We start from the raw sequence: 13,110 nt of genomic DNA, 5'->3' as shown, positions 1-13,110 counted from the left end.
TATTTGTGGAAGGAACAACTCCTCAGTCATCCTTTTATAATGCTGAATCAGATGATTTACCCTCCATCTACAGTGAAATACATATATTAATCTGCTTGTCCCAGATACTTTTCATTTCTGTAACACCATTTTTATTATGTTGCAAAGCTCATAGCAAGGAATATATCTGTTCAGGTATTTTATTGAAAGTCTATCTTCTTGGATTTGAGCAACACCAAAAAACAGCCTTAAGACTTGCATATCAAGCAACAAGGAAATCTATTCATGTGGATGCTTGGAAAGAAAAAGGACAATATACTGGGGACAGTTCCCTTGCTATGAAATGACTTTTGAACTCAAGAGAGAGCCTGCCATTCTTCAGGAGATAACGATGTCATTAACAGTCTTTGAAAATCCCCAAATGATCCAAATTTCATATTACTGTTTGACTGAGATGTGGGTACAGATTCCACAAGGCAAGGGTATATGTGTGAGTCCTTATGTACTTGTATTGTTGAAGATGAATATATAGCAGTATATTTAAAATTTACTTTTGTTCTCTACATCAGAGTCAATCAGAAATTTGGTCTGTTAGCATATGAGAAAAGGTTAATGCATAGAAGTGAGTTCCAGTCATGGCTGGTGACAGGAAGCTGAAGTCTCAGATATTGCTAGTTCAGTTCAGTTCAGTTCTCTTATTCCCCACGGAAATAACTTCTATAAAGTGTGTTCCTGAGGTAATTAGAAAAAAAAAATGACTACCTTGCTGGTAGTTTAGGGGAAGTTTCAGGCAGGGAACAAGATACAGTTGTGTTTCAGGAGCTGATTTCTTTGTTTCTTGCAGGTATGCCATAATGTTACTACCTTATTGAGCAGCTTATCCAGCTCAAGAATTAACTGCAAAAATTCACCCTGGTGTTTCCCACCCAGAATAATTACCTAACAGCTACATAGCTGACCTGAGGTCAGACATGGTTGAAACAGACAAGCAAGAATAGACTTATAAAAAGTGGAAAAACTCAGAGAACAGGAGAAAACAGCAGAACATTTGCTTTTAAGCAGCTTTTTAATCACTGTTTTCAGCAGTTGTGAATAGATAACCACCAGGCAAGAATGCGTTATACAGAAGGAGAACCTATCAGTGTCACTGAGATAAATTAGACCTCACATTTGCCTGTTGGAAAAGCTGGTGGACTCACACCCTATGAAAGAGAGTGTGCCTAGTGTTGTCTGCTCTGTTTCCAGAAAGGATAAAGTTGCTTCACCCTGGTCCTCCTTGATTCTGATGAGTAGCAAAAACTTGAAGGGAGTCTGTAAGAGGGAACAGTCTTTGCCTTCAAAGGGAAATGGTGATTATATTTCTTCATGTTATCACAGAGAAAGAATAGAAAGAATTAATAGCCATTACGCCTTCATGCTACTAGCAGTGTTAGTATTATCAAGCAACTAGCAGTGTTCTCTAAGGACTAGGGCAACATTGTGCTAGGTGGTGTTCAAAGACAACCAAAGGCAGCGCTGGTCCTGAAATATTTTATTGTTGATGAAAACAGTTAAGAGTTGTCTCTCATCAGGCAGGTGGATATAAGCAGTAGCAACGTCTTTGGACTTCACCGGTCAGGGTGACAGGTAATCCTAGATACCTGATGCATGAGAGCCACAAGTTTTCTCATGGACAGCAAAGGAGAGTTAGGAGAGAGGAGGAGGAGAAATCTCTGCATCTGATAGGGAGCTCTACAGGACAGAGCTTTAAATATCTAGAAAATTCATAGTCTGGATTTATAGACTGATTCTTCTATCAGCCAAGCTGTTGTAATGTAGAAAGTCAGCACCTAGGATACTGAAAGGTCTTAAATGATCTGAGTATGAAAGAAAGTGTCCCATATTTAATATGGTCAAAGAAAGGAGTGACAGGTCAAAGAAATGAATTAGGAAGATGGTCTTTGCGGCAGTATTTCTCTGTCACTAAAGAGTTGCGCTTGTGAAGACTCAAGGAAAAACGCTGATGTAGCTGAACAGCAAGTGATGAGAGCCTAGATAAGAATTTTACCTGGGGGGTTTGATAGGAATAGTCATGACTGTGATATGTTATATGGGAAAGATCTGTAGCATCAAGGTATTACTAAACTATGAGGAGTGAACAGAAGATGCCTAAATTACAGTCACACAGGAGAGAGAGTAGTGCTGTCTGTCACAAAAAGGCATCTGCCCATGAATAAGGGCATGGATATGGGTCTTTCAGTGAAAAATTGACATTTCTTGTTTTAGGCCATAGAAAAGTTTGAGATTACTGTGAGCTTGCTGTGGAGAAGTTAAAGACCGATTCTGACATTTCAGTGAGAAGAGTCACTGTTTTGAGGATTTGTGCATACACAGCTTTGTCTAGGCTCAAATGTATAAATGTGTAGATCTGAAGTGCAGAGACCAATGGCTTGTGTGGGACATGGGTGACCTCAGAATTGTTTCTTTTAAGTAAACAGGAATGGATAACAGACAAAAGGACTTTGTAATGATCTTTTAATGGAAGAGGTCATCCAAGGCCAAAGAGAAAAGATAAAGAGACCATATTGCTGCTTTCACTTGCAAGGAGGGAGCTGTCTCATTACTATTTTCATAAGCGAGAAAATCATGGAGCAAAACTTGTAGTGGTGGTTCTAGAGGAAGGCCAGGCACTTGATGAGGACAGAGAAAAATGCCCTAAGCAAAGACTCAGGAGCACAGGAGCATAAAGAAGATGGAGAGCATCAGGGTTGTAGGAGTGTCCATGCCTTGCATTGCAGGGATAACCTTTTTATACTGGATGTGAAAGTGGCCTTCAGCCCCAGGTGCTAGGAGCTCATCCACCTGGCAGTAGCTGGGGGAAAGTCCAGCGCTGACACAGCAGTAGCATTTTGGGCACCTTGTGTAACCAGGGTACCAAGAATTGTCTTGCCTGTTTCTACCCTGATTTACAGGTGTCTGATGAGGAGAAGGATAAGAACTGAGCTGATCTCGATATGCAGAGCTTGATAGGCAGACTCAGTAAAGACTTCTCACTGGAAAAGGCATATTGGAATTGCAAGAGATCAGAGCAGAAAGAAGAGCAATTCAGAACATAAAAAAAAAAAAAAAAAAAAACTTTTCCCATGCATTTTCCAAGAAGATATCTCAAGACTTAAGTAGTTTGTAGTGCTATCGTGGATTTTCCGTATCTGAAGTCTTTAAGTAAAAATTAAAGGTAGGCTGTAGGTGTACCTACAATTAGAGACTTTGGGTCGAAATTCTTGTTATGGTTGTTATATGTGAAACCAAAACAGATGAACAAATAACTCTTCCTGGCCTTGAAGACTATGAATAGATTGACGCTAATAGTGTCGACATAAAGCTGGATACATTATGACAAATAATGTTCCCCCTTTCACTCTGGAGACTAGAGTAGCACCACAGAAGTTATCCAAGGATACAGGTGGATGAAGTCAAAAGTCAAAAAACATTTTTGTTTTAGTGAGTGCTAAAACCACAGTGTCTGCAGAGCTTTCAGCCTAGTTAAATAAGGCATTGGCAGAGAACGGGAGGCAACAAACTGAGCTGTAGATTTGATCTCACAAACATAAAAGTGAGTTCTAGTCATGACTGGTGACTTCCCTTCTTATGTGCGTTCATATGAAATATTAAAATAGTATTTACATTTTAGCTACTCGCAGCTGCAGAGATCACAGCTACGGAGATCAGCACAAAGTTGCACCACTGCAGTGAAATTAGAGATAACCACAGAGGACCTGGGCCTTTGTCTCCGAATTCCAACAGCTTATTTCTTATTTCAAACACTTACTAAGATATGTTGCCATTACCTCTCATTAGATTTCATCCGTCTCTCTAATTGCCTGCCACGCGCCAACAAAACCAAAGACACCTGGAAACACACCCTTCTACTTCATAACTTAATGATATTTTTATTAATTAAAATTCCTCATTTCTGGGACAGACATGTACACATTCCTATATGATTTTTCTCAGTTCTTTCTCTGTATTTTTATTTACTTAATTATTCAGCATATATCATTACTTCTTAAAGCTGAAATATTTCGTTTGCATTTGTCTCCTTTCATGATTATGCCTGAAGAGTGCTTATATTATTTTTATTGTTATTTTGTATTTGCAGTGTACCAGCCATCCCGTGAGCTATGCAGGGATGCGCAGGAGAATAGAGGAAGGCAAGACACACTTGTTTAATCATTTTCAGCTTTTATCCCCAGTTTTCCCTGCTCAGAAAGGGGCTAGCACCTGAGCCAAGGGCACTGCCTGCACGTCAGCAGGACTCAGCCTCCCCAAACAGCCATTGCTTCTGCCCCAGTGATGGCAGAGAAAGGCCTAGTGGCATCAGGAAACCTGGCCATGATGTTCAGTTACCATTACCAAATATATCTAAAGAGGTACCAAATCGGTGCTTCCAGCACAAGTTTAATACCTTAAACCAGGACCCAGCCTTGCAGCAAACAGTGTATGCATTTGTTTGGCTTAAGGAACTAAAAGCTGGGGAGAGAAAATCAAAATACAAACTCTTTCGCAGTAGTCAGGGTTTTTCTTCTGTGCTTCTATTTAATGAGATAGCAGCTGGAAATCAGAGGTGTCCTCTTTGCCCATTGAAGCCCATCAATGATCTTAAATTCATCCTTATATTCATGCCCTTTACCTATGAGTGAAACAGGTGACAGCATTTGATCTGTGCACGCCCCAAAACTTGTCAATGATGGTGCAGACTTCTATTTCTGTATCTATTTAAGCCTTCTTGTTCTGAGTTCGTTTCTTCTTCACAGACTGAAATAAATATTCTGCAGCCTCCCAGGCTGAAAAATGCTGAATTAGATGAATGCAAGAAATTTGGTTTTGATGAATTTAGGGAAGAAATAATCTGTTCATGCAGTATGATGGATGCAAATGCAAACTAACAGTATGTCTGTAGAGATTTGTTTTTCAAACTGTAAGGGCAGATACAATCTAAATGTGGCATTTTGGGCCCTGTTCCTAATGAGACCACAGGTACTGCAGAGTTCAGGCATCTCAGTAATTAGTGTAAGAGTCAATCAAGGGAACTTTATGTAATTATCGGCTGAGAACTTAAAGGACATCACATATATCACTCATACACTGAATAAGAGCAGTTATGGCAGACCGATGTTCAGAGACCACGCAGGAAGATTACTGTGTATGAAAGCATGATGATCTGAGATCTGTTTCAGAGGGAAGCATTTGGATTTATGAAGTTGTACATTGAAACTGTTAGGGTACCTGTTAACAAATGATGCAGATTATTCCTCCTGGGTGCCTCGACTTTCTTAAGAAATGGTTGTCCTGATTACAGTAAAATTACATTACTTTTTGTTTGTCAATAGGAAAATATTGATAACACGGAACACTTTCTTAAATTCTGCATGGCAAAAGTGTCACTTTGTTGGGCTTACATATGACATCCTAATAGTGACATTAGCCAGAAAAATTAATAGTCATCCGCTGCTGTCTTACACATTAATAATAACAGAGTGATGCATTCTCAGGTGATGTGTCAATACATGGACAGCACACATGCTCATTTATCAAAGCTATGACTAAAGGAAAGCCCCAAAGGATATTAAATCACCTAAATTGAAGCTTTGTTTTCCTAAGTGCTGTGTCTGTGCTTTCATGAAAGGCAGTAGGTTTAACTCATTCTGTCAATTTCCTATTTTTTGATATTCCCTGCAAAATATTGCCTTTTATATTACTTTATTTTGTTTTGTATTATTTCTCCATTTCCAGTGGGACTGTTCTTAAACAACAGATTGTATAATCAGACTGTAGGAGGCATTACACTGAAAATCTTGTTTCTTGGCAAAGAGAAAACACACCTTAAATATAATGTCAGGAACTTCGTGTTAGCATAACTGAAATCTATGTCTTGCCCAAGCCTCATCCAAGAATTATTACTAGGTGAGATCTAATTATTGCATAAAAAGGATATTTCTGCGCAGAAGAATTTTCAGTAATAATGGCAACAGTAATACAATTAAATTTGTTAGGCAGGCACTTATTGTCTATGCTTGTACCAATGTTATGCTCCGCTGGGTTGTGAGGATGGTGGTTTCGTTCTGGTGGGGGAGAGTGTTACCACAAGCCATCATCACCTGGAGAAACATGAGGTTGATGTTGATGGTTACTGCAAACTCGGTACAAACCCTTGCTAGCAATGGCACTACCATATTAAAATTACAAGGTAAGCAGGTTGTGGTACAGTTTTGACAAACTTCACACAGTCTGTGGTGAATATGTAGAAAGTGTGGAACAAGGTACATGTGAAAGGTAGCTGCAGTTTGGAGTGTCAGATACATATTTTCTGGAGAGTTCTTCACTCTCCCGTTTTGTGTAATGCAAACAGTAGCATCCCACACTGCGATTGGATTTTTCTGTTTTGGGTTGTTTTTGTTGAAATATTTTCCAGTCCCAGTAGCTACTTGTTGAGACAAATAATAAGATAAATTGCACATCTGACAGAGCTGATGTTCTACTTGCTCATTATCAATATGCATATAGATGAGAAAAAAAAAAAGTGAACATTTTTACAAAAATCTGATGTAAAGATACAATTTAATACAAGATGCTGCTCAGAGAGATTTTATCGGTAAGCCAGCAAAAGGCAGTTAAAACAGTACGAGCAGTTGGAAAGGTTAGAGCAGGAGGTCAAATTTATGATTGCATGTTTGCTTATTTCTAGTATGAGTATGCAGAGTCCATAGCTCTCTATTTGTTTTTCTTCAGGGTTATGTAACATACTTTTTTTCTGTCAGGGCAAGGGTATATGTGAGTTAACAATGAGACATAAATTCAGAGGTGTATACTGAGTAAGTGAAATTGTAAACTGAGAACACACATCCATAAAATATTAATCTTTGAGCAGTTTTCAATGCGTACCAAATATAAGGGGATGGTTGCAGGTGCGATGTAAGAGATTGTGCAGCTGGGCAATCATTACCATATCTCACATATGCTGCATTAGTGATAAGGGAAGAGGAGCGCACCCTTATTTATATCTCTATGTATCAGCCCTTTCTCTAACTCTAGTGTCCCTGTGAACACTGAGAACCAGGTATGGAGGATTTCTCATTGCTTACACTCCTTTCAATCCATTTAATTCAGTGTCACAGTCTGTTAGCACAAATGGGCTGTTGTATTATGGCCATGTAGTACTCCCTGCTAGTAAAACTTAGTCTTCCATTTCCCTTCCTCTGTAGAAAATGTAGGAGTTGTGTAGCAGTTCTTGAAGGTTAAGTTGTGTATACTGGTTTATCTTCCAAAGATCATTCATAGTATCAAATATTTTCTCATTGACCATGCCTGGTAGGAAGGTTTCTAGCCTCAGAAAACTGAAGAAAATTAGAATTTGTTCTCTTAGAGAGATGACTACGTTGGGGTGGTTTTCATGCAGAGGAAGTATAAGCCATTTATAGGGCTCCTAGCATTCAGATTCCTTTATCTTGCTCTAGTAATTCAGATGATTTCTGCACGTGGCATTAGCTTGTGGGTTAGAAATCCCGGTGTGTGCGTGGGAACAGGGCCAGTATATTTTTCACAGCAGCTCTCCAACAGTCTGCAGCTCACAGAGTAGCCACTCAGGCAGTAATTTTAATGTTCCTAGCAGTATTGCTAGCCTTCCAGTTTGGGCTGTAATGAACCATGCTATAATATCCACTTTTAAGTGACTGATGGGGGATGCAGGTAACCAAATTAAAAGTTCCATTAAATTCCACCCCTTCTCAGCTGGGTTGCAGTGTGCTACCAAGATACGCATAATAATAGTTAAGAAATTCCACATTTCCAGTGTTACTTTTTCATCTGAAATGTAGCAGTGGAGCAAACAGTACTTGAACTGATTCAGCCAGATTATGTTGAAAGACCTTCACTTGCAAGAAGTATTCACTTAGCTGTACTAAGACCTAAAACTGAAAATACCCGACGGGCAGAATACAAAGATTTGAAAGGTCAAGTCTTCTTTAACAATTTCTTATATGTAATTTTTTCCCCTAAATTATTCACAGAAGCTGTAATTAGTGTTACAAGATTGCTGTAATAGGTACATGGTAAACCTGTTCTCATTTTTCATAGTGCATCATATAGGTATTCATATATTTGGGTAATTTCCTATTATCACCTGGTACAGTAGGTTCATTATTCCTATTCTGAGGTGAATTTTTAAACAGATAATTAGATGTAGTTGAATTCAAAATTATATTGCATTATCTGATATAAACAAGATATACTATTTCAAGTGGTTCGGTCAAAGTAAAAAAAATCTAATAATGGGAGACTTAAAAAGAAAAGCATGACAGTATCCTTTCCCTTTATTAAGTTAAATCATTTTCAAGGGCAAAAATCCTTTCCCTTTATTAAGTTAAATCATTTTCACAAAAATCTACTGTGAAAGTTTATATTTAAGCTCTTATATTTTTTTCTTTAACAGGACTGGGAGTTTCCACACTTTATGGGTGATGTTGAAGTGAATCTCCCGGGTTTGCCATCTGCACATATGCAATTGAAAGTACCTTACTTCCAAAAAATCTTCAAAGAAGAGTATCACATACATATAACTGGTATGTAACCTTACAACTGTGGTGCAGTCACATAGTTAACTGTTTCCATTTAGTAAATCTATGTTAATATGTCCTTAGTCACATTCTTTTTTGTCCCCACCCAAACATTTGCTATCTATCTTTCTCTCCAGATATCTATAGATACAATAGAAATATATATACCTGTACATGTACATGCATGTACAAGCGTGCAAAGATCTCAGGGAAATGAGGAATCTATATCGTGTAAACCAAAGAGACTTGCTCTTCATGGATTTCAGCAACTTCTTGTGACACTAAGTAATACCTCCTGTAAGCTTCAGGGATCTTTTATCTAAAACTACCCTCCAGGGGAATTAGCAGCTTATTTCATTTTCAAATCTCTTATGCTTTCAGATGCTTTTACTATGATTTATGCTAATATCTTTTCATAACTTCAGTCATTTTCCTCTGGCAAAGGCCACTCATAACCACACTTCTATCAGTCACCTTACCAGAAGCAGACAGCTAAATAACCTCAAATAGGATAGAAGTATAGATATTCAAATGGATGGCAAATATAGATATCAAGGGCCCAATCTTTGCATACTAAGAGATGCTATTTTAGTAACCATGATGAATGAAAAAGAGAAGAAGGTTTAATAGGGATAAATGTTTTGGCTTTAGCTTCAAGCAGTGCAGGAGGATATTTTGCTAAGAGAGAGAAGGATATTGTGTATTGCACAGAGAAAAAGAATGCAGATATGAATTGACAGTGGTCTTTAGCTGCTAATAAGAAACCATCATAGGACACGAGGCTACAAAGGAAAAAGATACATGAGAACATCCAAAGAGACCAGTCTGCAGCTTCTACAGAGCATGGACAAAAGGAGCATTCAAAGAAGATAAAATTATAAAGACAGGAACTAGTAGGGGAGCCATAAGCTCAGCAGGCTGCAAATGCTAAGAGAAGAAAATGTGCCAAGGAGGAAACAATGATGAAGCCCGGACAGTCAAGTTAGGCAGAGAGTGAAACCTGAGAGAAGATATTCTTAGCAGAGGAGGCAGAAATCTGAGTGGTCAAATTGAAACTGATATGAAAAAGCAGGTGCAAAAGTTACCTGCTGACTGTTGGATGAGAGAAGGCAAATGGACTGCTTGCAAACAGAAAGTTTTTCTGAAGCTGGGACTCTGCTGGAATACAGAGAGAAGAGGCAACCAGCAATAAGAAAAAAGAACTTGAGTTTATGTGTGAGTTAGTTTGAGCCATTGGTGGTTTATAGAACAGGATGTAGTGAAATGGGTAAGGATCTCATGGGCAGTGACTAGAAAATGTAAAGTGAGAGACAAGGTGTGCTGGTGATGGAAGAATGCAGTTTTGCTCCCTGAAGGTGACCAAATCTTGAGCAAAAGGGCAAGAGAGAGAAAAAGAGAATATAAGCATAAAATATTTGACATGAAATATAGTCACAGCAGTCAGAGATGTTGAAAAGATTCTGTTTTTCTGCTTCTCAATACTAAAGAATGACTTTGGAGGGGCTCAATCACACAAGTGTCCCAGATGACCTGCAGTGAATGGATGAACTGAGTAGTATGAGCAACAGGTATGCTACAGTGGACTGTGTCATCAAATATCAGAAGTACAGATAGAACTAAAGTAGGTGAAAAGCAATGGCTACACTGAAGGGCAAAGACGAAACATTTTGCATTGTAGAAAAATTGGGAGTGATGATAATCAGAGAAGACCAAAGAATAAGCAACAGCAAAAAACATAAATCAGTGATTGGAATTTCAACTAGTAGCAGTGCTGCAGTTTGAAAACAGACCAACTAAGAAAAAAACAATATTTATGCATTGTACAGTCTTCTGCAGAGAGTACTGGAGGCCTTTCTGATTTTTTGGCAAGAAGACATTCTTTAATGAGCATGAGCTAATGAATAGGAGCTGAGGAATATTTTTCCCTGCTCAGCATTAACAAGATTCATTTATTAGATTCACTAGACAAATCAATCCATTTGATTGCGTGTCACGTACTCTGTCTACTGAGTGCCTGTTTTATCTCAGTGCTACACCGTCCTTTAGGAGATCTAATGAACAGCCATAACACATGGCACAAGAACTTCCCTTTTGGTAAGTTTTGCTTGAACCATCTGTTCTTGCCATCGGTTCTTGTCTTAGGTTAGGGTATCATCCTGGATCATTTCAAGCTCTACGTTATTGTGTGGATTGGTAGGTACTTGTAATTTTCTATTCAAATCAAGGAGCTTTTGAAATAAAGAACTGGTTCAAAATATATAACAAGGTGAATGTAATCCAATCTATAATGAGACTAGAGAGTGATTCACATGAATGCAACTGCTCCTGATGATGTGAGAACAGGACATTGATAATGGCAGGGAGGTAAAGCCCACTGCTTTATTTAAGTCTTGTTTAATACTTGGGATCAAGGATGTTAAATTTAATCATATTACTTCTCATTAACAACATGGAAGAAGTAAAGACTAAGGCCTGAATATCGTTTATGTCAGTACATAATATAGGGATGAAATCAAACCACAAAATTATGACCCATGCCCTGATTTCCAAAACTGACCTCCGCCTTTACTCCCAAAGAGCAAAGACAAAGAAAACATCTGAAAAACCCATTTACTATCTTTTTCCTGATAAATTTTATGTTTTGTAACCTTTGTTCTTTTTCAATCTGTTTTGCTCACTGCTGTTCAATACAAACAAGAGCAGCCCTAGGCCTGCCCCAAGCAGCCATGTTCGGGGCTGAGTTGCTCTAATGAGCAACAGTACCGTGAAGAGGCAGCTCTAAACAGAGGGGCGTTCAGAGAGGGACAGTTCCTTAAACACCATTTCTGTCGCTGTGTGCTCACAGGCTTTGTGTAAATTTAGTGCAGATGAAGGATTTCACAGTTACATGATCTGAGTTGCCAGCTCTCATGATTTTATCACAAGTCTTAAGACGGTTGCTTTTTTTGCCTTTTTTTTTCTTCTAGTGTCAGCTCCTGGATTCAGGGACTACATGAGAATTCAGGCTTTCATATTTTTTAAATGTATCTCATGATTTCAGAAGAAAAAATAAATGTTACTTCTTCATAACTGTCTAAAATAATTCAGATAAATAGTAAGAACTATATTACTTTTAGCTCATATGCTTTCTTAGGCCTGACTTTTGATTTCTGAATCTTGTAAATAGGTAGTAATGATGAATCAACATCCTCAGCCTGTAGCTGATAGGCTTCAGTGTAATTTTAAATTGCTATTACAAGAATATCTTTTTCTTTTTTTTTTTCTTTTTTTACTAGAAACTGAATGCCTCATCTTGCTCAAAATTCTTTGCAACTAGGAACTTCTAGCAAGGATCTAGTCAGTATTAAATACTTTTATCCTGTTTTCATACTTGCTTTTATCTTTGAACATCAAAAATGACTTGAATTCCTGCATCTGCTTAGATCATCTGGATTTCCCTTGACAGATGGTTCACTGCAGTGTATGTGTGTTTTCATTCTTAGGCTGCTGTTTATGAAAACACACAGTCTAGCCTAGTTTCTATAATACCCAGGGAAATTTGTGATACTTAAAAGTAAATTTCGTTACTTCAGATTCTTTCATTGTTGAAAGGCACTCAAAGGCCTGGTTGGTATCCTTTAATAGCAGCACTGGAGATCCAAGAGCATCTGCTATCAAGTATATGGATAAGTTTCAGATAGGAATTGCTAAGGTTTAGGAATCAAAACAGATGGGAGATTTTTTTTTTTTTTTTTGACCATTTATAATGCATCTAGCCAGTGTGCCCTTCCACCTAAACGAGAAATTGTTCCCTTCATGTCTGTCAAGTGCCTGGCAAAGCTGGCTGGTGGAGTTGAACCAAGAGTGTGTCTCAATCCAAGCCAAGCACTGCCTACGGTGACATCTGAGGGAGCCTGTGGGCAAAAATAGAAAGGGCAGAGGTGAAAACAAGGCTGTGCATGCACACAGACTTGGAAAAATCTCAGGTTTCGTGCTTATTTCAGCTGGGTGGTCTGTATGCATATGTCTAGTTAATAACACTAACGCAACAGAAATGAAGAATGTTTGAAAGATTTGTGAATGTTTTTCAGAGGTGTCTGAATGTTTTTTACACAAATTGCAATTGAGAATTAAGTGTTGAAAGTCAACATTTTCTACTCTTCCCTCTGGCTGTGGTTTCACATCAGGAGGCCAATTGAGTCTGACTTAAATAAATGGGATATTCCCATTTCCTCTTGACCTCCGAAGAGATGCTGAGGACTGGCTTCTACATGAAGGATGTGTTTTGAAGCCATGACTGCTCTCTTACTCAATGAACATAAAACAAACAAACAAAATGCTCCAGAATCAGAAGCTGTTTTGAACTATTTGGACCTGGGGTATCTTCCTGAGTCACCAAGCAATTTAGCTGCATTTCTGACTGGTTGATTAACTCCCTTGTAGACCTTGATGACCTCTTTAACAGTCCAAACATCTTGTTCAGTCTGGCAGGTATAGATGCCTTTCTGTCTCCTGGATTCATGTACAGTGCACAGTTGCTGTGCTTAAGTGAGTCAGGTAG

The 13,110-nt window shown here is 38.4% G+C and overlaps 1 protein-coding gene across 1 annotated transcript in view; it reads left to right on the top strand.

Moving 5' to 3' along the window:
* Positions 1 to 13,110, top strand: part of TMEM117 (transmembrane protein 117) — a 189,658-nt gene that overhangs the window by 169,811 nt on the left and 6,737 nt on the right. Inside the window, exon 7 of the mRNA XM_088530378.1 lies at positions 8,447 to 8,576. Within this exon, the coding sequence (XP_088386504.1) occupies positions 8,447 to 8,576 (130 nt within the window). The remainder of the gene's footprint in view (positions 1 to 8,446; positions 8,577 to 13,110) is intronic.

This window comes from Tinamus guttatus, unplaced genomic scaffold (assembly GCF_059628265.1).
Source record: "Tinamus guttatus ecotype Peru unplaced genomic scaffold, ASM5962826v1 Tinamus_guttatus_pri_ptg000368l, whole genome shotgun sequence".
NCBI lineage: Eukaryota > Metazoa > Chordata > Aves > Tinamiformes > Tinamidae > Tinamus > Tinamus guttatus.
Note: the sequence above shows the minus strand (reverse complement) of the source record. Positions and strands in the feature narration are given on the sequence as shown.